The sequence below is a fragment of the Melanotaenia boesemani genome, chromosome 7, assembly GCF_017639745.1.
Source record: "Melanotaenia boesemani isolate fMelBoe1 chromosome 7, fMelBoe1.pri, whole genome shotgun sequence".
Classification (NCBI taxonomy): Eukaryota; Metazoa; Chordata; class Actinopteri; order Atheriniformes; family Melanotaeniidae; genus Melanotaenia; species Melanotaenia boesemani.
In genome coordinates, this window is record NC_055688.1 from 22,263,211 (window position 1) to 22,290,909 (window position 27,699).

General features: G+C 39.3%; 2 protein-coding genes across 3 annotated transcripts in view; one reads left to right on the forward strand and one right to left on the reverse strand.

The window, feature by feature from the left end:
* The window catches only part of macrod1 (mono-ADP ribosylhydrolase 1), a 134,094-nt gene that overhangs the window by 11,235 nt on the left and 95,160 nt on the right, over positions 1-27,699 (forward strand). The gene's annotated exons all lie outside the window — the stretch shown is intronic.
* Positions 12,296-27,699, reverse strand: part of flrt1b (fibronectin leucine rich transmembrane protein 1b) — a 39,081-nt gene continuing 23,677 nt past the window's right edge. For both annotated transcript variants that reach the window (XM_041989980.1, XM_041989979.1), the window contains exons 2-3: positions 20,014-21,100; positions 12,296-17,425 (exon numbers count right to left, since the gene is read on the reverse strand). In XM_041989980.1, coding sequence (XP_041845914.1) covers positions 15,217-17,406 — 2,190 coding nt within the window. In that variant the 5' untranslated portion in view covers positions 17,407-17,425; positions 20,014-21,100 and the 3' untranslated portion in view covers positions 12,296-15,216. The remainder of the gene's footprint in view (positions 17,426-20,013; positions 21,101-27,699) is intronic.

The following is a 27,699-nucleotide window of genomic DNA, read 5'->3' on the forward strand; positions in this document are numbered from 1 at the left end:
CTCCTCTTAGGACAAGCTCGTATTACAAGATGCAAAATGTCACACCAAGTTTGCCTTTGTAGACAAATGTATCGTGCATGTGCGCTTCAAGTAAGCCTTAAAACAGGTGCTTAAATTGTAAGTGTATTGCTTGCGTTTATGTGTGTGGTGCTTGAATTAAAGCAAGATGAAAATATAAAAACCCACTACTTGCTCTTAACTGGGCATTTTACATTTATAAAATTTAATTAAACCAGATTTGTGTTGTTTACTTGAAAAGTAAAATGGGTTTATAAGCCGTTCTTCTGAAGCAGAACAGGTTACAGATCCCCTGTGAATTGCAGCGGTCCTCCCTGCTGTAGTAACACTTTCTTAGCTGTAGTTCCTATAGCAGTATTCTCCCTGGGCTGACTGTGTGTTTTATGAAACAGTGCTCCTGGACATAATCCTTCAATATGCCTGTCAAATATCTGTATGTAAAAACTCTTACAGAGGGAAATCGGTATTGCTAATGCAGACTCAGATTAGTATATTTGATGTGCTGTGATGTACTGTGGCAATGCTGTGACCACTTCTCTCTTCACTTTGTGACAAAACTGAGACAAAATTATAGTAGAGTGTAATATATAGTAATCTATATGGAGGTGATTGTAAGAAGTGGTGGTGATGAACGGTCAAAAGCTGGGCAAAGGCTATGAAAACATGAAAACATAATATGTAAATGGACTTCAAATACTATGGCATACTTTATTTACTTCCTAAATGTTGTGGTGTTAAAGTAGTCAGTCACATGAAAAGTAGATAACCATCAACTGAGCAGAAGCCTCAAAACAGTCCTTAAATCGTTACATTAATGATTGAAGGGCAATGAGTAACCACTGGTGTTCAGTCCAAACAGGAAAACAAAGCCAGAAGATGCCCAGACAGGTAAATATCCAAAGAAACAGGCAATTTGTCACAATAAGCAGGCAGTTGGGAAAATAGGTTGCCTAAACACTAAAGGACAATAAATTACAAGTGTGAACTGCTTGGGGAGAATAAATAAAGATATGTCACCTCATTTGTAACTTGTGCTTCTGTGCAATACGAGGTATAAAAGAGGTAGTACGAGGTAAGAGACGTATGCCACTATGTGTACAGACTTTCTGTAAGTGTATATATATATATATATATATATATATATATATATATACACACACAATCTGTAAAAAGTTTTGCATTTTCATTAGATATATCAGGATTTGACAGTCATTTTTGTAATTTGCAGTGCAGCAATACTACGCAGTGGATGCACTGGCATGGCTAAAGGACTTATTAAATGAAAGAAGTAGGACGGAACGAGAATTCGAGACACCAAAGGTTTCCAAAAGCTGATAAAGCAGGGATGTCCTGTGTTGGTACTTGAGGACCGCTTTCCTGCAGGATTTACATGTTTCTCTGCTCGACACACCTGATTCAAATTAAATGGATCTCTCAACAGCTTGTTGTCAAGTTCTGCCCAAACCAGTTAAAGACACATTAATTTGAATCTGTGGCTCTTTAGGATAATCCAGCACTGGCCATCTTTTCCCTCAAAGCCTTTATTTTACAGAGAAACTCACTTTCTTCTTCCTGTCTGTTGCTGGAAACCATGATGAGTGAAGTGTTGTTGTTTGAAGTTTTTCTTTGGATTTTTATGATCTGAGTTCTGTTTAATTTGACATCCTGCTCCATTTTAAAACTGTGTTTTTTCAGCTGCTGATCTTTTCCTGGTTTTAGTTTGCTGATTATTTCATACCAGATATTTATATTACTATGTGTTCTGTAGAATTCATGTTTCTACAGGGCGTTAATTATTATTTTTTTATTTTTCCGTAAACTTAAAGCTTTTTTTCTTATTTACACATCATCTGTCATGTCTGGATTTGTCATAGACTGATTGCTGACACATTCAGCATGAAAAAAAAAACAATGTTCAACAGACTCTTTACCAGAGCATCAACATTCATGAAGTGCCATATATTGACAATTTATAGTTAAATGTAGGCGTTTAGAGGAAAGGTTGATTCATGCATGCACATTTCCTTGTGGACTTTAAAAGGAACATTGCCTGAAGACGTGTGTGCACATGGTTTTATAAATCAGATTTATTTTTTATTTTTTTTTATTTTTGACAGAGTCCATTTTCAGCTTTTGTGTGCTGCTTGTTGTATAAATCCTGAACACGGTTGTACAAGAGTCCCCAGGTAATTGGGAATGATGGGAAGCAAGGAAGTTGCACCTAAAAGAAAAAATGGGGAAAATGCTAGAGCAGGTGTTCAGAAGTGATTTATACCGTGACATTAAAAACATGCTCAAATTGTTTGTTTTATCTCTGAATTCAATGGTTAATCACCTGAGACAAGGAAAAAAGCAGAAAGACATCAGTTTTAAAGTCTGTAGCCATATAGAATATATCTTTCTTCTCTGATAAGAGCTACATTTATAAAAGCTTACTGAATTAAACATTTTCTTTATAGAATTGCTTGTATGAATACTAATTTTAATCTTTAATGGTCATTTAGTAGTGTGTTATCGAGGACAAATGCATACCTTAATAACCCTGATCCCTGTAAAGTAATGCATTCTTAAGTAGAGAGCAAACATCTGAGCTCTCTGTCTTTGTACCTTTTTTTTACTTTTTTTTTTTTTAATGGTAACATAAATTTAAGCTAGTCAGTGTCTGTTAGTTTCATCTCTGTTTTAAAAATGCATCTTGTAGTTTTACATCTAGCTATAGATTTCTTTGTGCCTTTTCTGGTCTCTTGGCAGTTTTGATGTTCCTGAACATCAAGAGGTAGGCCCCCTACCTCTTGTCTTTTGTTAATCTGCGCTTGGTCTCATTCTTTTCCTCGCTGTACTGAGGCTGTGTTAAGTCCACTCTGTCCTTGTGTATTTGTGTCTTTGCCACGGGTGAAGTTTGGAGCCTGCAGCGGACTGTGAATAGGCGGCAGCGTGAATTAGACAGTGCTGCTGCTCTAGTTTTTCCAGTCCAGATCTGTCTAAGTTAATTAAAGTACGACTGTCAGAAAGACCACTTTACTGGTCATTTGGGCAGCAACATTAGTGCTTCCCGCATAGTGAAAATTTTGAGCTTTCAAGGTTCAGTGCCCCGAGTTTCCACGGGATGCTCCAATGTCTAGTTTGTGTCTCAATTTGAGTGGGAGGATAGAGGAAAAACTTCACTGCTGGTTTGTGAGATCGGCATCTTCTCTCCTCCCCCATCTCTTTCTTCTCTCAGCTTGGACATCATTGCTGTGCTGTGACCTCGGAGAAGTGAGATGTTGGCATTTGACAAATGAGCCTCAGTTTACAGCTTCAGATTGATTTACACTCTTACATTAAGAAGTTAACATACCCTTGGAGAGTTAATCCCTAATGTTGTATGCGTCAGTAAATAAACAGAAAAAGAAAAGCCAAATTGAAGGAGTTTGCAGAAAAGCTCATTCGTGCTAATTATTTCTCTCCCACCCCTCCCTTGTTAAAAGCTTTCCCACCCCTCCAATCAATTGCCACTTTAGCATGCAGGAAAGGATGGAGGAAGTGCGAGCTTCATTAGCCTGATTGGGCCAATGTGGGAGATGGAGAAAGATGGAGTATATGAGAAAGAGAAAAGGAGTCAGCTTGGTCATCAGCACTTGGCCCATCAGAGCTTCTGTCAACAGGGCAAATGTGTTTGCTTTGTGGAATTGTGGTTCCCAGTGGACTTGGGGTTGATGGTACCCGCACTGAGTAGGAAGCTATTAATGGAGTTAATGTCTGTGGTGAAAGTAAAGATGGTTGGTGTCAAAGGTGAGTTTGATGAAACCATAAATGTGACAGGAAGAACATGAAACTCACCAAATACATCTTATATTTTTTAAAAAAAAAATCAGGAACTTCTAAAATCCAGCAAAACTTCAATCTTTATTTTAAAGCCAATATTATTTATATAAAATATAAATTATATCATTTGAAAATATCTGCTAATTTATGAATTGATCTATGCAACAAATTTACAAAACAAAAGTGGGAACATAAGCAAATAAATACTGAAAACGTTTAACAATTTTATATATATATATGAATCCCTCAAAGCAATTATGTTGTCTGGCTGCAGGTCAGTAACAATACTGGATATGAGAAGATGATCACAATGAGGCAGTCTTCCAGAAATAAACATGAGCAAGATTTACCTCCCCATGTGCTGTTTTCTTTTTTTTTTCTTCTTTTTTAATCTTTTTGCGTTTGATTATATAAAGCAGACAAGACAAAAAACTGCTGAACTAAATGAGCATTTATTTAACACTATTCTGTTGACAGCTAGCCACTCACTGCTCATGAAACCCGAGTTATTAAAAGAAGTAATTGATGAGGAGGACCTGAGAGGCAGAATTTAACCTTTTCCACAGTCTGGAAACATGGATAAAAAGGCTTGATGCACACCTTTAGACCTGGACTGTTTCTGCACACCTGTGGGGTGTTATTGACCAGATGATGTAGAATACGCATGATCAATAGAGAAAATCAGAGGTGTAAACTACTGTCTTTCCTTGCTGTTTAAAAAAAACTAAGAATCAATCATTTCAGAGGCTTTTTAAATGTTCCAGCAAGAACTTCATTTAAAGGTCGTTATAATTTAAAAATGAATGTGTACAGGACTATTGATAAAGTAAGTCAGCTGTCAGACTTGTTTAGTTGTCTGTGCTGTGTCACTTAATGCACTCCTTCATACAGCTTGTTTGTATTTCCGGGCCTTTACGGCAAGAATGGTAAATTGGATTTATTTCTAGACAAATGGCATTAAGATTTTGAATATGCATGCAAATTCGTGACTTCCTCATCTGTTCAGGTCGAGTGCTTGTGCTTTTCCAAAGACACATTCGAAGTATAACCACAATCACCTAAATATCTTTGTTTGTCCACCTTTGATTATTAATGCTTTTCATTAAGACTTTTGAATTCTGTTTCTCTAAATGAGAAATGCAAATAATTTAGTGAGAACTAAGTTTTCCAAGACTGAATGGAAGCAAATTGAGTACGGAAATTAAAAACACATTGTAGGAAGATAATCCTTATTGTAGGCAGTGTTATTTGAATAATAAAGTATAATTCACCCTTACATTAAGCCTCAATTTTCTCTCATCTTTCTTATAATAGCTTAGTGAAGTCCTCTGTCTTCTCTCCACCAGCAAATACAAGAGACCCTTTTTGTGTACTCACATGTGCTCATCAGTGCTGAGCCTTTTGTCACATAATTACATGCAAGCATGTGCAGAGAGTACAGGGAGTACACACGGCACACAGTGGACACAATTACCATCTTGTAATTGTGAGCTATCAGGCATCATTGTGAAATGTTGCTTGATGTGAATACTGTCGACCCTGAGCTTAGGAAATGACAAGACTATTTATAGGAGCTGTTTATCCACTTAAATCCTTTTGTTGCTATTGTCCATGGTTGGAGCTGGACTTCCAGACAGGCTGATCAGACAGCTGATGCAGCACACTGTATTCAGATGTTAATGACTACTTTAATGTTAGTTTCTAATTTTATTAACCTACTGAAGAAAAGCCAAAGAATTGTGGTTGCTATGAGGTTTGGCATATGCTACAACTCTCTATAATAAGGTCATTAACTCATCATATATTGATTTGCCAGTTATTTCTCTTCAATAAGGCGACCACTACAGCAGTACAGTTCTTTACACTTAATATTTAATGAAAAAAAAAAAACCAAACAAACTTGGAATTTAAATGAATGTGACATTTAAAAGACCTGAAAGATGAGGTAATCTTGCTTTATAGAAAAAAGGTATTTTTTTAACTGTTGCATGGATAAAAGGGTGAATAAAACCCGCTCAGCCAGGAAAATGTGGAGGGTCCTGGTCGTGAATGAGGTCCTGCTGCCCCAAGTGGAGGAGTTCAAGTATCTTGGGGGTCTTGTTTGCGAATGTGGGAATGATGGAGCGGGAGATCGACAGTGGATTGGTTGGTGTGGCGTCTACAGTGATGTGGACACTGCATCGTCTGTTGTGGTGAAGGAGCTGAGCCAAAAGCTAAGGCTCTTGATTTACTGGTCGATCTACATTCTTTCCCTCACGTATGGTCACAGGCTGTGGGTAGTGACCGAAAGAACAAGATTGTTAATACAAGCGATCGAAATCAGTTTCCTCTGCATGGTGGCCAGGCTCGCTCTTACAGATAGGGTGAGAAGCTCAATCACCCTGGAGGGGCTCTGAGTAGAGTCGCTGCTCCTCTGCAGCAAGAGGAGCCAAATGAGGTGGTTCTGGCTTCTGGTCAGGATGCACCCTGGATGCTTCCTTGGTGAGGTAATTTGGGCACATCCCACAGGGAAGAGACCCAGAAAAAGACCCAGGATACGCTGGAGGGACTACACCTCTCGGGTGGCCTGGGAACGCCTCAGGATCCCCCTGGACGAGCTGGCAAATGTGGCTGGGGAGAGGGAAGTCTGGGCTTTCCTGCTTAGGCAGCTGCCCCCGCAACCCGGCGCTGGATAAGCAGCAAGAAAATGGATGGATGGATGAAATATTAGCAAGTTATGTATGCAAGTCAGTTAAAGAAGTCAAGTAGCTTTTAGACTAGTTTCCACCACATGTCATTGATCCAAAACAGACATTGCTGGAGCTTTTGGAATATCCCTTACAATGCCTGATCCCAACACTATTGAAAATCTGGGGAGAAAATGCTTCATGTGCCAAACAATATTAAGATATCTCAGAAGGGAAATGGCCTTAACAGAAAAAGTCAATTAAAATTCACCAAGCAAGAAAAAAAACACCAAAAAAAAAACAAAACTTAACTGTTATACAAAGTGTTAAAACTGTGATGTCTACCAAAAGGGAAGTATTAACTTTTACTTCATAACTCAAAACGTAAACAACAGTGCATTAACATTTGAAGAAAGGCTTTTTTTTTTTACGTTTTTGCAGTTCTTGCTGTAATTGCTAACGTTTACCACCTAAACACTTTACTGATTTAAGGGAGTTGTTTCAGCTACAGATTTATTAAGCTTTTAAACAGTAATGTAATGTGTTGAATTAAATTAAACTCCTAAAAAAGGAACACTATCAGTTCTAATGTTTTACATATTAGGACATAAGCGATCTGGGGTCTTATTTATAAAACATTGTGTAGGATCTAAACTAATAGTGTACATACGCCCAAAAGCTGAAAATGGCGTATGCCTAAAAATATCCAGACTTCTATAATCATGTGCATGCACACCTGCAAGCGCACCTGCTCCATCGAAACTTCCTGTTTAGCGGTGAAGGTTTTGCTACAATCTTTAGCAATAAACAGCACACAGCTTCCCTAGTCCCAGCAAAGTCCTGTGTCTGCTTCATCACTGCTGGGTAAATTAAAAGGAGCTAACCCTGAAGCTAGCTGCAGCTTTACCCAGGAGTAGTCACTTCGCCTTCGCTTCCCGAGCGGGGTTTGGAGGTGGAAGCGGGAAAGTTTATCAGCTGTCTGAGTTTTCCCTGATAGTGGAGACAACAGACCAGGGGCCTCTTTTATAAAGCTGGTATACGTAAAAAAAATCTGGTGTGCGCCAGTTATAGTCAACTTTTAGGATTTATCAAAACAAAACTTGATAAGAGAATGTCCCTATCTCCACGGCAACTCTGAACCTACATCTGGAGAAACGGGAAACTTCGACACTAACGGCACAAGAGTAAAACCAAAGAAATTATGTGAAATGGGAGACATTTGTGCAAAATGAAATATTACCTTTTACACCACATGTTATATATTAAAGCTATAAGGATATACAACAGAAACCGAGTTGTATGTTATTAATAAGAACCTCAACTGTTACAATATGTTTGTCATTTTGAAACAAAATATACATGTTATAAAAAACATTCACACTAAAATATTAAGGAAGATAGTAAGCTGCCAAAATGTGCCAAACAAATTAATAATTACAATGACAATTAAAATGACGTGCTTGTCAGTCAGGCTACAATCAGGGTATTTCCCTCACCTGGAGCTGTTCAGAAAATTGACTGATGGTGGGATATAAAAACCCACGCACCCCAATGCGTAAAGATGCAAAATGTCTAATGGCTAAGACTTTGCAGTGAGCTGATTTTCAGAGACCAGCAAGGCTTACTGCATGGCTCATGAACTGGTTCTGGCTGCTGGGGGCTGTGCTCTTGGACCTCTGTGATGCTTTGGGCCCGGCATTACAGAGACGCACCAGGAGGAACCACACTGTGCCAGTCCCTCTGCAAATGCTAATAACACTGGGTTTTCAGCCGTGTTGTGCCATACATGTTAGATGGCATTATTGGTTTGTCACAACATAACATTAACTTTACTTACTTGGGGTAAACAGGCAAGCAGAACAATGCAATTTGCACAAATGTCCGGTTTCGCTAAAGTAATCGGCGATATTGACTGACTGCACTCATGTTGCAATAAGAGCACCAAGTGAGAATGAAATTAAACTTCATCAAATGAGAAAAAAAATTAAAAATACTTTAATCCCAGTGGGACATGGCAAATTGGAATATAAATCTGCTGTCATTAACTAAAGCATTTTCATTCTCTTAATGTCCAAATCGTATGTGATGCAACGTGTTGCTCACCAGTGTATTGGCCTAGGTCCACCCATGACTTATTTATTCTATGACACAGCAGAGACGGGCGCAGGCTTGAGGCGAGATGCTTATGAAACACGGAAGAGGTGGAGTTTTTTTTTTTTTTATATTCACAGTGCTCGTTGAGTGTTGTACCAATTTCTGTCAAGACGGTCTTTATTTCCTGCAACTCCTTGGCCATCTCGGTAATAGCGTTGATTGTGTCCCTCTGCACCTGCAAGACGTCCTCTGTGAAGTCACGGCTGCGGTGCTGTGTAGAGTCTCTGGCCTCACCCTCTCCAACCACAGCTGCAGCACCGCAGATCCAGCCGTAACACCTAGGAAATATGAAGAAATATTATTTAACAGAATAAATGAGTTCCAATCCCAGTTGTGTCTGTACCTGTTCATTTTAAAATTTAAAACAAAGGACTAAATTACCTGTATCATCTGCTGCCTCTGGCTGTCTTGCACTCTCATTGGGTGTTGACAGCATCTATCACCTGCTCCCGCTCCTCTGCATTTCTGATGCTGGTGATGACCATGCCGTCCCCACCAAATAAAACTTTTATGTGTTTTGCAGTGTGGTCCATTCTGCGTCTTTGCTCTTTTCCGCACATGAGCCATCAGAGAAATGATTTTGATGAATATTGTTATAGGTGTTCACCTGACCTTTGATAGCCGCCACAAGGGCGGGGTAAGGCACTTCCGCACTTGTTGCAACTTTCGATATGATTCTGATTTATAACCGGAAACGGGCGTGGGACATTCGTGCACACTCTTTTTTTTTAAATTTGGAAGTTTTTGTTTGCTACATTTCCTGTTTTCCCTATGCACGGCATAAGGAAAATAATTTTTGTTGTTGGTGTGGCCGCCGTGTTTTGTTCACCTGACAAAGTAGCCACCCCAAGTTCAATCCCAAGGTCTCCCTGGCCCATTTTTTTCTACTTGTTGAATAAGACAGGACACTAGAAACCACAGAATGTAAAAAATATAAGAAAAAAAAAGAATATATATATATATATATATATATATATATATATATATATATATATATAATACAGTGCTCTTGGAATTTACTTATGTTTTATTTGGCTGAGATTCGTCTTCTTCTGCTGAAGTAAGGCTGAGAGCTGGAGCTCCAGAGAAATCACAAGTTGCCATAACTACAAGTGCTGAAGTCTCAGTGTGGTCCAGAGTGTAGCCCAGGAGAGGTAGGTAGCGAACTGAGCTTGAGTGATGGCTAAGAGCTTTGAAAGAGCACATCCAGCAGGAGCCGTCTGCCTGAAGCACTCCTTTGTTTCTCCTCACAGATTGCTCATGTAGCCAGGAGATGAAACTGAATCTGCATTATCAAACAGTAGAAAGAAAGATACTCATGTGTTATTCATTTATTGTTGGTCTGTTACTAAGGAAAGCTGCAAAAAAAAAACTACTTAAGGTTGTAAATGCCTTTAATTTTCTTCAATTTTAGAGGCTTTTCTTCCTACTAGCAAGGTTACACAAAATGTTGCAGTGTGCAGGCTCATAATTAAGCTGAACTACATTAAAAGATAAAACACACACGTCTGGGAAATTGAATAAAGGACAGTTGCAGCACAAGCGCAATCTGGTTTTGCCAGAACTTTTTCTGAAGATTTATTATGTCTTCTTTCTCACCAGAGGGGCCTTGCAATGGTACCAAAGTGTCTCTCTCTGATAGACAGCCTAATTCATACAGTTGGTGCTGTCAAAATGCCCAAGAGGCTGTCTTGGTTTGTTCTCTGTCTTGTTTATCCCACTGATGTCCTCTCCATTCACTGCAACAAAAGACCACCACAGCTTAATGTTTTGTTGTTGCTGTTGTTAAAGTCATCCCTCTGAGGTATTTCACTGCAGTGCGTTCGTATAAGATGAAACGTGTCATTGTGAGTTATCTGGCTCTTCCATGGACTTTGACAATCACAAGTCCCTCATCAATTCAAATATTCGCAAATGTTTGTTCAACAAAAACAACAGTGGAATAAATTTAAAGTTTATATGTGTTTCTTTAGTTGGATGTACAGCTGAAGTGAGGATTTGAGTTGTAAATGTATTCATGTTGGTAGAAAAGTGTTTCATGCAAAGGCAGAAAAATCTGGAGTCTCACTGAAGACAAAGGCAAATATATTATCAGAAAAAAATTTCACTAAATTGACAGAGGTGTTATTTTCAGTCATTGACCACAATGATTGCAAGCAAGTGGCAAAATCAAAGGGAAACATAAGAAAAATAAGAAGCTCATCCTTCTGCATTGCTGATATCAACAACGGTACTTTGAATTCTTAAAAATAAAAGAAACAAAAACTTCTATAGACCTAAATAAATGTTCTAGTATCAAGGTTAATGTAGACCTGTTTAATTTTTTATTGTCCTTCTTCTTATTTTGCATTCATTTGTCTGTTTCTCCACTGTGCCCTTGACTGCTGTGATTTCAACCTGCAGTTTTAAAGGTGGTGCCTTGTAGACGTGTCTGAGTGATGCCTGCAATTTGTAGGAGTATTTGCATCCAAACTATTCATGCAAAAGGACTTCTACCAAACATTCTGTTCACTATGCCAAACACAGTCATTTAGAGGAATACATTGACCTTTTACTAAATAAGCTTATAATGCATGCAAACAGTGGAAGGTTCTTTTACATTACGGTGCAGCTTTAAATCATCCCTTGCAACACTGTGGTGGAGAAAACAGAGCACAGAGTCTAAAGCGCAACCAACCATTTTATTGTACATCAGTGGGCTAATTTATTAAAGAAATAGATGACACCCATTTAGATTTAAAGTGAATTGAAAGGAAATGCGGTGAAACTTGACACATTACTGTTGTGCTTGTGTGCAAAAACTGTGTGCACAAACATCTTTTACGTGTTCAATAATTCATTTGAAAGATGAATTGTTTTTGGTAAAGGTGGTGTGCCAGAAAATGCAACTTAATGGAAGCATCCTGATGAGCACATGAATAAATTTCAAACTGAAAAGTACACATCTTTTCATTGGGTGTAATGTAAGTTAGAATAATTAAGATGGAGAGCTTGATGGTAGATAATGGACTTTGACTGTGAAAGGCCTTCGTAATGACTGATGAAAACTCTGGTCTTTTGTTGCTAAAAGCACAGACATGAAGATGCAGCTGGACCACATCTACGGTACAATGAGTGTTGACACAGACAAACATAATCACTTTTTTTTTCTTAAAACAGGACATATAGCAAACTGTCTGTCTGTATACTGTATATTTCACATACACCCACCACAAGCAGTAACTCTAAGATGGACACTTATGCACTCCTGCGTTCATTATATTGATCCATGCTTACACAAGCATTAGCACTCACTTAGAATGAGAGGCATATTTTCACCCAAACACAGGCATTGCACACACATACGTTTATGTGAAACACACAACACACACTCATAAATCACGGAAAGTTCTTACCAAATAAACACGTGCGTCTGCTTTGGGCTGGCTGATTCTTTTAAATTGAATCATAAAGCAGATGATGTATTCATTCAGTGTGTGTGATTTAACAACATCCACCCCGTCCCATCATAAATCATATTAAAAATATGAACCTCACATTGATTCTTGTTTTCTTAAGCCAGTTCAGAGCATTAGTTGATATCTTGAGCTTTGTTGCTGCTTTGAACCCTTAATGCAACAGCACACATGAAGAAAACACACAAAACTGCTTTCCCTTTTAGAAGTCTTTATTCATCTGCGTAGAAAAAAAGACGACAGACCAATAAACTGAATAGCATTTTGCACCCATTTTATGTTTTTACATAAGAGTGTTTTCATTATCACATCTGAGGATGAGATTTTAAAAGGAAAAGGATTTCTACACAGAGTGAATTGTAGCTTCACTGCTCTTAAAAAAACTGAAAAAAACAAATACAGAAATACGAAAAATAAACCCCTGAAAACTAAAAACACACTGGAGTTCCTCCATTTTTACTGGCACACAGTAACACAGGCTGGAAAAGAGAAAGAGAGCTACTGAAAGACAGAATGAAAGAAAGAAAGGGTTTCAACACTTAAAGGCTCTATCTAAATGTCCGGTCTACATCCTCACTTTTAGTTTTTCCCTCTCTAGCTTCTCATCTTCCTCTTTTAAACTCTGGCTGTTCTTTAAAATAATTTTCCATTCCTGGTCTTCCTCCATTAAGGGTTTTATTGGGGTCTGTTAGAAGCAGTCAGAGAGCAGATGCCGCTTTCCCATGGCCGTGTTTGTGTTAAGATGCACAGTGTAGCGGTCGGGCTGCAATCCCTGCAAACAGAACTATGTGAATGCTGTTCTAAGGCCATAAAACTGGACAACCTGAGTCAAAAAATGTGTATCACTGCCAAGACCTTATCAGATTAAGTTTGATCATTTTGCTGTTTTTGTTTTGTTTTTTGAAAATATGTTTTACCTTTTACTGCAATTTCAGCTTCATACAAGTTAAATCGCCTTGTTTTGATATGATGTTGACAGTGAGACATTGGAAATTTGTAAGGCTGCAACTTTTTTAATTTTAATTTATAGATTTATCATTTGGTCCATAATTCTATGCACAAAAATAAATAATTATCACAGAAACCCAGAGTTAATGATGGTCTCATTAAACCGCTCTTTCTAAAACAATTAAAGTGAAAATAGAAAAAGGTAAATATTTGAATTTTACTCTGCCATAAAAATAAGAAATGCTGCAAAAACCCACAAATAAGCTGGAAAATTGGCTAAGTTTGATATTTCTGCTTGGAAAATAACTACAGGTGAAACACTGTACCCTTTACACCCCTGAATCCATTGTATCTGTGGCTGTTATCTCTGATTGCTTTGTCACATGAGAAACTGGAACATCGTAAACACCAACACACTTTGTCAGGTGTGTCATTTTCCTCTCTGTAAATTTATGTGTTATCAGTTTTAAAGTCACTATACCAATACACAAACATCACAATCACATAGACTATGAAGTATTATTTGATATTTAATTTTATATACCACTTTATTTTACTTATATACCAATAAAAAACATGAAAACATTTTTCTCTGGGAAAAGAACTTGAATACATGTATTATGAGTGAGTCTCAGGAAAGAGTAATTAGAGCATCGTCATTCTAACTTACCCTCCAGAGATGATTAGCTGCTATAAACTGATTTTCGTTTAAAAAGGTTTAGCCAACCAATATAAGATAAATGGGCTACTGTTATAAAATGTTTCCTTTACTTCGTTTGCAAACATAATTTGATAATGAGACCAGTCCACAATAAAAATCAGGTACATGCAAGTTTTTTTTGATAAACTTTGCCATTAAGTTTTAAAAGCTGCTTTTGAATTAGTCATTTATCCTGTGGTCTTGGCAATCATTTTATCTTTTGATTGTCTAACCTTGTATATCTTTCTTCTTAGCATAATTCGTAACATTTTATGAATTGTAATTATTGCAGGCAACTCAAAACAATCTTTGAATGTAGCATGCAGTCTGTAATCACGACCAGTGTTTATTGTTATATTAGGGGGTCAGTGGGGAAACACTGGTGACTAAGATAAATGTTGAGTGTAGTGGGCAAAATATTTTCTTTTTAGATGATGATGTGACATTATTCTAGTTTTCAGCCCTATCTTCTTTTCCTTTGGTCCTTTTCTTTGCCTCCTGCCGCTGGACTGGTAACACACCCTCCTTTAACTTGGCTCCAGTCTCTTTCTTCTCTGTCCTTGCCCTCCGCCTCAAGCAAACACACCTCTTTCAGTGACTACATCCCCAAAACAGCACCCCTCTCTGTCTTCACTCATTGTCTTTTATGTTCTCTCCTTCCATCCACCCATCTATCCATCACCCCCACACACTTTCTCTCTCTCTCCCACTCATTAGTCTTCCCATGCTGTGGTTTGTGTCTCGTCTCTGTCAGAACTGTTATCACTGCTGTCAGCTCCCTTGGCGAGAACAAAGTCGTCCTCTGCTCACAGCACCACAAAAGACACGAGAGAAATAAAAAGAAAAGAGCCTCAGCTGAAAAAAAAAGAAAGACAGAAAGAAGGAAAAATTAAAAAGGAGGGGAGTAAACCAGCGGAAAGGAAGGGGCTAGGGACACATCTTTTCATGTCAGCCATGATTCATTGTCATCTGTGGGTTATAACAACCATTGATTTCTCCTTCTCTCATTCCTTTTATCTATACAGCACAGAGCTTACAGTTGGTAGGAAGTTATGAGCGCTATCTATACACATCAAGTGCCTTTTCCTCACATTATAAATATATCTCCTGCTAAATCAGCTAAGCCTAGTATATCAACCTCAAATAAGTTACTCTGTATTACCATGAGCTGAGAAGAATAGTAGGTTTGAAAGACACTGAGATATCCAAAAGAGAAAACGTAACCATTAATAACTATAAGTAGCGCTGAAAGAAGGGCCCACTGTATTATGTAATATACAGTAGCAGAGTATAGGACTGTTCTGTCACTCAGTAGCTTTGCCCAATCATCACAGCTCAAATCAGTCTTCTTTACTAAGCAAACCAATCAGAATTGAACCAGCAGAGGCACAGAGGGTACTTTGGAAACCAAGGACAACATGGCCACTTGCCAGTGCAGCTCTTGTGGCTCAGGAAGTGTGTCCCTGTATCATCACGTGTAGGCATAATCTATGTCAGGGATGCCCCCCTCTCTGTAACCACGGTTGGTACCATACGTGACATGATGGTGGCTGGTTTGGCTAAGGATTGTGCCATTGAGGGTGCCAGCTCCATGGCTGCTCCGGTAGGTCCCGTTAGCTTGGGAGGAAGTGGAGGAAGAGGGGAAAATGGTGTGGATGTAGGTGACATCCTCCAGCTTAGGCTGCAGGGGCTGATGGGCCATAGCTGTCATCTGAAACCCTGCAGGAGGGGCCCTAATCTCTAAGATGGAAGTATCTTTCTTGGTGCCTGACTCTACATAGTCATCATAATGTTTTCCACCTCGGCCCCTGTTGTATGAGCCTGAGTCCCCTGACATGTAACCTGCTCTCTGTCCGTACCAGCAGAAGATTCCAAAGATCAAGAGCAGGCTTACCAAAGCTGTGGCACCCCCTATAATTCCAGCCAATGGCAAGGCTGTTAGCTCTGAGTCCTGTCCCTCCTTATCTGACCCCTCCCCTCCAGTGTTGACCAGAGCCTCTCCAGTCTCTATCTGAGCACAGGCCGGGGCTGAGTCTTTACTGTCCGTTTCCATGCTGCCAACACGAGATGAACCCATGCTGGAGGCCCCAAAAGAGGTCTCCTGTCGTAGTGGCAGCAGGCAGATGAGGTAATGGGAGCGTGGGGTGAGCTGGGTAAGGAGATACTGTCGCCTCTCTCCAGGTACCAGAGTCTCTGTTATTGAACCAAGAGCTGCACTGCTACCCAGCCTCAGCCAGGAAAGGCGGAAGGATGGTGCTGGCTGTGGGCACAGCCAACTCACCAGTACACTGTCTGAAGAGAGTGGTTTTACAGTCAGCTCTAAGGCTCCTTCAGATACCTGTCCACCTTCCCCTGGAGGTAGGGGCATAACAAGGCCTGGTCGCTTGGCTCGCAGAGTGAACAGGGAGCCTTGAGTGGGAACCAGCAGAGATGAAGTGGTGGTGCTTTCAGAGGGGATAACTTGGCCCTCTCCAACACTGTCATCACCTACTTCCTCTTTCTCTGCTGTGTTCACCCCTACTCCAGTGCTGGGACCAACTGGAGGTCCTTCACACTGCTCCATCAGTGATGTTAGGTCTCTGAGTGTCTGCCCCCTTACAGGCTCAGGCCCCTGGCAGGTGAGACCTCTAACAGTCACTGCTGACCCACGTCCGTGCATCCAGGCATGGAGCCAGCGAAGGTTGCAGCCACAGTACCAGGGGTTCCCTCGCAACAGCAGCAGCTCCAGGCTTTCTGTGTCTCTCAGAAGTCCTCTAGGGAGACTGGTCAGATTGTTCCCTGACAGGTCCAGCCTCTGCAGGTGCCGCATGCCATCCAGCGCTCCCCTAGGTATGTGAGTCATTCCGTTGTCTTGTAAATGGAGTCGAACTAGGTGTGCGGAAGGCAGGTTTACAGGCGGAGACTGTAGAGCATTCCTGACCAGTGACAACTCTGTCAGGTTGGCTAGGCGTGAAAATGTGTCATCCGCAATGCGTGTGTTGGCCAGCAGGTTCCCATCCAGGACCAAGCGTCGCAAGGAGGAAAGCCCACGAAAAGCATGTGTGGGAATGGTGCTGATTCTGTTGTCATCCAGTCGCAACTCTTCTAATGATGCTGGGAGGCCTGCAGGGATGCTTGACAGGTGATTCCGAGACAGAAACAGAAGTCGAAGCCGTGGAGTCCCAGAAAAAGCTCGTTCTTGAATGCTAACTGTGGATATAGAGTTATCATCCAAATGTAAACGTTCTAGTAATGGTAACTTAGCCAAAGCCGATCGCGGTAACGTTCGTATATTATTATCCTGCAAGTGGAGCTCCCTTAAGGAAGGCGGGAGGTGTATAGGAAATTCATCCAACTGGTTGGCATACAGGTAAATTACTCGTATGGAAGTGCTGCGTTCCAGTGATGGGGGCAATCCGGCGTTACTCAACCGGTTGCTCTGCAAGTAGAGGATGGCAGCCGTCAATGGTAGTGGAGGAATTAGACTCAGGCCACGATCGTTGCAGTAGACAAAACCCTCATCACAGCGACACACAGAGGGACAAACAATGCCTTCATCTCCCTCGCCAGTCTCCATGGCAATTGCAGCTGCCGCCAGCTCCAACACCTCAGCCAATAAGGTGAGGACAAGTAGGAGCAGAAAGAGCCAATCACGGAGCTCTGCAAGACTTTCGGCTGCCATGTTGGTTCACAGCTCCTGACTGAAAGAGAAAAAAGAGGGGAAACAGGATTATTATAGAAATAAATACCATTGCTCGCTAACTCTAAAATCAAAGGGGGACAAATTTGTCTCATTTAAATAAAGTAAATATTTGCAGAGTTGAGTTTTACTGAAATTGTTCAACTTAAAGGGCTGTAACTTCTACCTGCTGAAAAAAGTTTAAACTCTTAAGTTGAGTAGATTAGAGGTTTGGGTAGTCAGATGTGCTTCCTGGAATTATATGGGTCAGAGCTTCCAAGCAGAAGAAAAACTGACATGTAGGGCACACAGTGCAATGAGAGATGGAGTAACCGGGCAATGAAGATTACAGGAATCAGGAAAAAGCAAAGGGACAACAGAAATGCAGAAAATTGGATAGTGACAGTTGAAGTGAAGGAAAATAAGTGAAGAGGGGTTTTTTTTCTAGTCAGATTAACTGAATTGGAGTGAGTGAGTGACATGTAACTAAAGTGGAAGAGAGATCAGGGAGAAGGAGATCAGATTAATTGCCCCACAGTGCAGTTGATGGCTTTAAAAACAACAGCAAGTATGAAGAAGTGACAGTTCTAGATCTGACCCTGAAATAAATGCATAATGAGCGTGTAACGGAAAAGCCGAGTTTTAAAGATTTCTGACAGTTCACTCAGATGCACGCTGTTTCTGTTTGAGGTTGTGACCAAAAAATACATAGAGAATATCACACAAATTAATAAGCCAACTGAGTGCAACACAGTCACATACTGAACAGCCAATATAAGCTGACATGTATAATGCATGCTTTCTTTCAGTGGTTATTGTTTGTGAAACTTCTATAAATTATTCATGAAAGTGGTCATGAAATTCCCAGAAATGTTTTAGTGAGATGTTTTACAGAGAGCCATTTTTCTGCAACATTTATATGTTCACTGGTTATGACTTGTCTCCTTCCAAATCCACAACGCCAACATCAATAACATGAATTTACAATTCAGATAAAATTATGTCTATGGACCTACACTCACGGAGCTCTATATATGGCCTTTTAATAATAAACCATGGTGATAGTTGTTGAAATTACATTCTGGCAAACTCTTATTTAAATCCCTTCTTTTGGTTTGCCCAAGGCTGGAAAATGTGCCCTGACATGATATGTCTGACATGATTTGACAGCACATTTGATAAACAAATCGTCTAAAGGCAATTTTTTTTTCTTCTTTCCCCTCTCCACATGCATGTGTGTTTGTATATGAACTCAGTGCTACATGCAAAATTGGCCCTTGGCTGCAGTCAAAATCCATGCAAAGCGAACAAGAGATGGCAACAATAGAGAAGATGAAGGGAGGGAGGGAGGCGAGGAGACAGATGGAGAGTTGGACAGTCAGACAGAGGAGGACAGGGGAAATGAGTCCCTGGCAGTGAAGACTGAAGTCATATCAGCTGGGCTCGCTGCGAAAAGAAGAATGAGTCTAAACATTGGCAGGGTGTTGTTTTTTTTCTGTTAGGTGTAAAAATATCAGCATTTGTATACCTTTACATGCTTGTCTTGTGCATCTGTGTGTGTATGTGTGACAGAGATTTGTATCAACAACAACCAGCTCCTGTCTCAGCCAGACAGAGGCAGTTTTTGATATGTCAGGGTGAAAAAGAGTTTGTGCCATACAATTCGGCACAGCTCCTGAGTTGAATTATTTCTTTAATATTATTTTTAGATAGAATCAGACTATTTCAGCATTCCCTGTGTTTGAGAGACAGAGAAAGTATAGGAAAGGAACACATCCACGCAAGAGGGAGTGTAAAAGTAGGAGCTGAGACCAGATGGGGTTGCTCTATGAATATCAACCAGCATATGTTTTACCACCACACTATCCCCGCTTCCCTCTCATAAATATCCTCTTGGCACAAGCCTCTATGTGTGTTTTCACCCACTCGCCAAGGTTTCCAATCGACATGTCATTTTAATGATCCTTAGATTTTCTTTCCTTCTCCCTCCCAGGTTCGATCTCTCACTATATCCAACTGTCTCCTCTCTCTGCATCTTTATCTTTTACACCATCTACCTCTCCTATCCGCCCACGTACCCCTTCATGGTCTTTCATTATATCCACTTTCAGGTGTGTTTACAGAAGTGTCTGTGGAGTCATCCTCTCTTCCCCTGCCTCCATCTTTTTCTAATCCTCTTTTATCATTTCCTCTCTAGTCGCTGTTGATTCCTACACACTGAGATCGGATCAATCAGGTGTGGTTCAGCCTTCCTGTCCACACCTCCTTCCCTTTCCTCTCCTCCTTGGTATCTTAGATCCTCTTTTCTTTTTAGATGCAGCAGAGACACCCCCTCCCCACAATCTCCTTATGTTGTACCCCTCTGTTCTTTCTCACTTTTTTGTCGCCTCCACATTCACCTTCCTCTGCCTTTATTCCCCTTAAACATTTTAATCATGTCCTGGGAGAAAAGTGTGTTGCAACATAGCACCAATGTGTGTGTGTTTGTCTCTTTTTTTTATCATGTTGCTAAAAACAAAATGTAAGTGTGGTGTTCCTTGCTGCGATCAACAGTGTGAAGGTGTGTGTGTGTGTAAAAGGTCTGAGTGTGACTGCCGAGGGCTTTCTAACCTGCTCAGTCTCAGCGCCTTTCACGTCTGCCGCAGCTTTGTCTTTCCTGTAACGGGGATTTGTGAAGAGGTGTATTCGAGTGTCTGTATGTGCGATTGAGGATGTTGGCTTTGAATCTCTGTGTGTTAGCACAGTTTCACAGTATTCTTTGAATCGTTCAGAAGTGTAGCCTCTTTCCTTTAGGCCACTGAATCTTCCTCAGCTTGGGTGAATGATGATAGGGATGATGATAGCCTGTACTCCAGGGCTCCACAAGCCGCAACACCAGCATGGCTCAAAGCCGCCTCAGCATCCACATTTGTGTGTTGTGTGTGTGCAAGTTTATGACTGTCCTGCCAAGTCCTCTCTCTCACTTTGGGTAAGGAACTTTTAGGCCTGCCAGCTTAAGTCATCTTCAGTTAGTGTTCAGAGGCCCAATTCTGAAAACACCCCTCCACACCCCAATGCAACAGATGGGTACAGTCAGAAGATAGTTGAGAGCTCAGGGGTCCTTCTTAGAAGTCAAAAACAATCCTGGATACTCATGCAAGCAGTGGGTCATGCAAAAATAGTTCTGTGCCGTGCTACACTTGTTTAAAATAGGAAGGTAGTGGTTTTAATTGAGGAGCAGCGAGAAGAAAAATGTCCTCAGCTCTGGAAAATCCAACAAATTGTCCTTATTGAGATTCTGATCTGTTGTTAAGCTTGCACAATCACAATTATTACAACATAAACGTCACAGTTCAGTGATGATAATGAGCATGTTCGGAGGTTGGATGAACAGGTTTGCTCAGGCTCAGAGTACAGACTTTATGAGGAGTATTCGAGGAAAAGAGCTTCTTTCTCTCTCCCTCTCAGTTTCAGTCCCACTCTCTTCTGTTAAATGTTTAATCACTTTCTTTTCAGTTTGCACACATCATCCTCACAGGCAGCAAAGCCAGATGACAGTGTATACTTTATGCAGTCCACTTTGAGCAGCACTGTGATGTGGTGCAGTGTGAAAAGCTCTCCCACGGCTTGGATGGTAGAGTTGAAGTCTTTTAATATCCTTCACCTCACTGATGTTTGCTTTAGTAGGATGACTGACTGAGACGTGGTTAGCAGCCACCTGAAAAGACAAAACCAATGAGAACACTGTTAGTATAGTTGGAGATAACATTGCTTAGGTGTGACAAAGCCTATGGGAATTTAGATAGAATAGATAGAAAACTGATAAAACTATAGAAACCATTGTTTGGGACAGGGGAAATATGAGGCTGGAACCAATCCAGCTGATACTGGATCCGGTTCATCGGACATATAACACACCCTATGACAATTCACATTTGTAATTAAACCAACCTAGAATTGCATGCAGCTGAGAGAACAACCTTATTCAGGTTTAAATCCAGTGTTTGCCATAGACCATTTTATACATAGAGACCTATAACAATTCTTTATTGCTAGGTCTATCATTGCCAACCAGTGAGCCATGTCCAGTCACATGTTTCATCGTATGGCAAGGTCATTTTAATGGAACAGCTGCATCCCCTGAAGTCATTGTTCTGCTCTCAGTTGATATGCTGGGAGCTGGAAGGCACCAGCAGTGGTTGAACTGGTTCACATGCCTCTATGCTGAGCTCACCAATGTTGCAGAGCAGAAGAAGACTTTTCAATGCCAGCTACAGTCCAAGATGGTGGCATCCCAGTCCCTCAGAAACTCCCAGAAACTCAGATAAATTAAAGTACACAGATCTATACTTATACATCTAAACTTATATACTGTGAGTGATTTGTTACAAAACACACACACATACACACACACACACACAAAAACACAGTTCTGTATTCTTTGTGTGCCTAAAAAGCTTCTTATTTTAGAATAAACTTTTTTTTCTGCTATTAAGTTATTATTTTGTGTTGAGCCAAAAGAAAAATAAAATAATGCTGTTTGGTTTTAAAGTAATGGGGATTGCCTTACTTTATATTTTACAGCAAAAATATTCAAATGTTGGTGCAACAGTCCATTTTGCTAAAATAGATAAAAAATGTGCTGCACTTTAAATGGCTTCAACTCTTCAGTTTGTTTTTGCTAAACCAGCTTTATCTATATGGTGCCAAGACATAAAGTTGTGTTTAACTGTTGGCACAACGTGAAATACTAAAAGGACTAAATAATTATTCCCCTCAGAATGGTTATACCTTTTAAAATTAAGTACCTTGTGAAAATACTTCTTGAAGGTTAACACTCCATATGCACGTTACTCTCCCAGTGGACAGAAACCTCCCATTAAGACAACTTCATGTTTTATATCAGTTTTTTTCCCCATCACACAAAGCTTTGGAGCATTCATTAACCACCACACGCTAAGTACCTGTATAATATACAGAATGAAACCCCCCAGTGGCTTTAGAAATGTAAGGTTTTCATCAGGCATACAGAGTGTTCAGAGACAGATTCATCAAAGCCATTAACTGCTCTGCTGCTCACATTCGCCCGTTCACTTCATCCCACAGTAAGTAGACTACACAGCCAACTGGGAAATTATCACGCAGTTTACTTAAACACAAACAGAGACAAATAAAGCTGTCCACATTTTCATTTTTAAAGGACATATGCTTTAGTGGAGAAAAACATTTTCAACGGTTTCATGTCTAGGTCTTTTAAAGCATCTTTTATGAGTGCATACAAACTCAAACTGTGCATCCTGCAGTCTAATTTCAGAGTGAGGGTGTCTGTGTGTAGTTTTTTTTTTTTTTTTCTCATTTTCATACTTGGCATAGCAAGAGGTTCCACAGATGGAAAGGAATGTGCAGTTTATTGAGGTTGTTGGTGATTGGTGTTGTCAGATAAATTGTCCTTTTCACAAAACGGTTCCAGACTGATACCCAGTTTGTGGCTGGTAAACAGATTTATATGTGCAGAGTGGGGTTACAATATGTGCTGAAAGCAGCTCGATGTGGTGCAGAATGTTAAGCAGACAGAGTTATAGAAACACGTTGACTTTGTGATTGACATGTAAGGAGAAATGAGATAACCATCCATTCAAGGGCAAGGTTGGCACATAAAGAGCTTTAAACTGTATATAAAGAGTTATAATTTCATTCATGTACTTCTGTGACTTACATCTAATTCTCAGGAAATGACTAAATCTCACTGCCAAAATCTGAGACACTGTATACTATATTAAAACAACAACAATAAAAACAATAAAACTATTTGCTGACATTCTAAACTGTATATATTTAACATAGCACAAAGGCAATCACTTTTTTTTAAGATATAGATCTTACTTTGAATTTAATGCTAGCAACACATTTCCAAGAAGTTGGAACTGGAAAAGTTTTTTTTTTTTATTCTTTATATATATATATATTTATATATGTATATATATATATATATATATATATATATATATATATATATATATATATATATAATGAAATGATGTGATTTTTTGCTTCTTTGTAGTTTACTTTTGTGATGTTTTCAGTTGCAAATGGAGCGCCATTGGCATTGCAGTGCTCTGCTGCAGACTCCTCCCACAGCCCCAACCGCTTTGCTTTTATTCAACACGAGTTCCCAAGATCTCTGAAGAGTCGCGACCAAATAATCCACCAGCTTCCAGAGACACAAAGCGCTAACAAACGTTATAAACAAACATAACTTTTTTTTCTCACCAAAGACCAGTGCTCAATTACCACAGTGAACAGCCCGGGATTTAAAACAACAATCATCAACACTTTGGACGAATGGTATCACTTCTCGTTACCATGTTAGTGGAGTGTCTCTCCCCGCTCTGTATGAGTGTTGTGAGGTTGTTTGTGAAGGACGTGGTAACAGCCCACCGGGCAGAGGAGTCTTTCAGAAACAAAGATTAGGTGATGTTCACCTAAAATTGTGGGGAACTTGGGGATTTTGTATCTGTTAAAAAAAAGTTCATTGGTAAACTGGTAAATCATTGGTGGCAGAGTTGTGATATTTAATTGTTAAAAGATTCAGAGAATCCAGAGACTTATCTGTTAACAACAAGGTTATAATAGTTTTGGATTTTTTTATTAGTTTTAGTTTTTATTTCGTTTTGACTTTTTATTTTCAAATTCAGTTAGTTTTGATTAGTTTTTAGAGCAAATTTTCTAGTTTTTATTAGTTTTTGTTTTAAAAAAAATCTTAGTTTTTATTAGTTTTAGTGTTAGTTTTAGTTTTTTGTTTGTTTTTTCTAAATTAGAGTATTTGCCAGGTGCAACATTCAAAATAATCAGAATAAGCACTGCTGCTTCTGAGATAGTGTGCTAGGAAAAAATCAACATCATCATGAATCCATTTAAGAGACAATTCACAGTCCTTGGCAGTCTAAATGAGCTCAATCTGACTAATCATGAACAACCTCAACAATCCAACAAACTCTAGACCAGAGGTTTAATTCATTCAGATGAAACAATTCACACTTAACTACATAAAGAATTTAACTACAGGTGCAGCAACTTTAGTACAAATCACTGCAGCTGATTATCAGCACAGGACCTCACATGTTATACTGGACATGATAATGCAGTGAATATTTTAGACAATGAAAGTGCATGTGTCTGATAGAACGCAAAGCCAGCAGCTGGTTAAGATACTGATCTATCTCAACTGGATGCTGATGTGCTTTTCTTTTCTTCAGAATTAAAAGTTTAGTCTCCCAGAAAGACCAGGAGAAAATCATCCATACATTCATCTCCAGTAGACTGGATTACTGTAATGGTCTTTTAACAGGACTTCCTAAAAAGAGCATTAAACATCTGCAGCTCATCCAAAATGCTGCTGCTAGAGTTTTAACCAGGACTAAGAGATCTGAACACATCACACCAGTTTTGAAACCTTTAAACTGGCTTCTAGTCAGTCACAGAATAGACTTTAAAACCCTTCTGATTGTTTACAAATCCCAGAATGGTTTAGGCCCAGAATACATCTGTGATATGTTCAGAGAATATAAACCTAGCAGAGCTCTTAGATCCAAAGATTCTGGTCCACTAGTCCAGACCAGAGTCCAGACTAAACATGGAGAAGCAGCATTTAGCTGTTATGCTGCAAACAAGTGGAACAAATTGCCAGCGGAGATTAAATTTTCACCAAATGTAGACATTTTTAAATCCAGGTTAAAAACATTTCTTTTCTCATGCGCCTATACACGAAATCTCCACGGTAACTTTTTAACTCATCTTGCTTTTAATCATTTTAATGTAATTTATTATTTAGCAGAGCGAAGTAAATAGATTTCATATCAACCCCGAGGCCTTAATGTATGAAATAAATTTACAAAAAACTAAAACGAAGGACATTTTTTGCTTTCATTTTAGTTCGTTTTAGTTTGTTTTGCAAACACACAACGCAGTTTCAGTTAGTTTTGTTTTTTTTAAAAACTCTCGTTTTTATTTTTATTTCAGTTAACGAGAATGTTTTTTTAATTTTAGTTTTCGTTTGTTTTCGTTAACTATAATAACCTTGGTTAACAATGGATGTGGTGGAAAGCATTTTTACATGGCTGAGAGTCGCACTCCCTTAGGCAGCACTGCATTAAAACAGACATCCTGTAATTCTGTAGTGGAAATATTTGCATGGGCTCAGGAACACTTCTTAAAAGGATTATCAGTAAACACAGTCCATCACTGTATCCACAAATGTGAGTTAAACTACAAGAAAATTACACAAATACTGTACCACATATCCTGGGTCTGAGCTTATTTAAGCTTGAGGAGAAATGCAAAACGTCCCTTAAGTCTGGTGATTCATAATTTATATTTCATCTTAGAAATCATGGACGAAATGCCCTCTGATCTTAAGAAAAGAGTGAGCATCCAGCTTGTTTTCAGTGAACAGGTCAGATGTTCGGATCCTTTATTGTACACAGTATGGATAACCGCACATCTAGAAAGAACCATTAACTCTAAACCTGAATATGGAGGTTTAGTGTCAAATGATACCTTTTTCCTTATAGGCCTTGCTTATTTTAGTTAAACAATGTTAAATCACACTCTGCATGTACTGCAACAACGTGACTGTTTCCAGGTGCAAAACTGTCCTTCCTGGTCCAGACCTGTCACCAACTGAAAATGTTTGCCTCATTATGAAATGAAAATAACACGACACAGTTCCTTAAGTGTTGGTCAGCCGAAATCCTGAATCAAGCAAAAATGTTAAAATATCCCACATTTAAAACTTCAGCTCCTGAATGCTTACAGAGTGTTTGAGCAAGGAAAGATGATGCAACACACGAGTAAACATCATCCTGTCCCAAATATTTTTTTTCTTTTGCATAAGTGGTTCCTATAGTTGGCAAGTTGTTGGTTGCTGTTTCTGTCCAACTGTCCTTACACTCTTCACCAATCTTCACATACCACAGGCAAGATGTCTGCCTGCGTTGGACGAGAATAGACTACTGAACAGTAGCAGCATTTCTGCCTTTACCCATTAAATATCGATGTGTGTGGAGCTCTGTGAAACGTCCACACTGTCCTTCAAACTTTTTGTAATAGATTTGCTGAAGCCTTGCTATAGAAAATTGAGATGAAGAGGAGGGACACTGAAATAAGCAGCGCGAGGGAGCATGTATCAGAGACACCTGTCATTTAGGAAAGCTCACTGGATGAAAATGATGTTTGCCAGAGTTTGAAGAAGGTCATAGGAAGCCATCATGTGTCAGCCACTTATCTTAATCATTGTGATGTGTCAAGAAGATTGATGAGAAAAACATAATTTCAAAGCAAATACAACATCTGAATTGTCATCTTTGTAACCTCTAAAAGAAGATTACACAGATCCTCAATGGATACGCCCTCACATGGAGCAAGGTCTCTGTTTCTTGATCACAGAGCTTTGAGAGCTTCTTCAATTAAAGACTTAAGGCACTGGATGAATACATCAGTGCGAGTGAATGACCATGTGATAAGATGTAGCATCAGATCTCTTAATATAACTAAAGAAAATGAGAAAATTATGTGCTTTCATGAACATTCAGTGTTTCTTGTGGGGCTCTGTGTAAAAATGCAAAAGGGGACCAAACTATAGCTGCTGAAAAGCCTATTGGTTGTTAAAAAGTAGTGACAGCTCACTGGTATTGGCTTCTACAATACACATGTTTGATACTTTTATTTTTTTTGTTTTTTTTTCCTTTTTTTTTTATTTAAACGCTAATTCAGTAGGGATGTTTAATTCCAGTCCTTGGCTTGGTGGCGGAGGGTGTCTGGGTCCGTGTTTTTGATTGGTTGGGAGGAAGTAATGGCTGTAGTTTAAAGCTACATGATAGGCTATAATGAAAAAGGACGGAAACTGGGTTTTGGAAAATTAAACCTGAAATAATTTGTTCTTCTATTAAACTTTTTATCAACCTTTTATTTTCTATATTATCAAATTATCGTCCAGCCCTATGCAACATTATTTGTCATTTTTATTTTCTGAGAGGTTGATTAAAAGAAGATAAATAGACAGAGATAAGGCTGCCTCATTTCCATAAAAAAATAAAAAGTGTCTGGTATCCAATTACTTTATCCTTGTTTGCAGTATCTCATCTCTCCCGTTTATCAGACAGGCTATCCATCCACTGTCAAAACAGCATCTAGTCTTGTCTGATTCAAGGACATAAGAAGAAAATTCCATTGTGCTATTTTATTTTTTGTTACTTCATTCTCTGTCACTGCTAGTGAAATAGAGAAGCAGGGAAAAAAAGAGCAGTTTTCATACTCTGG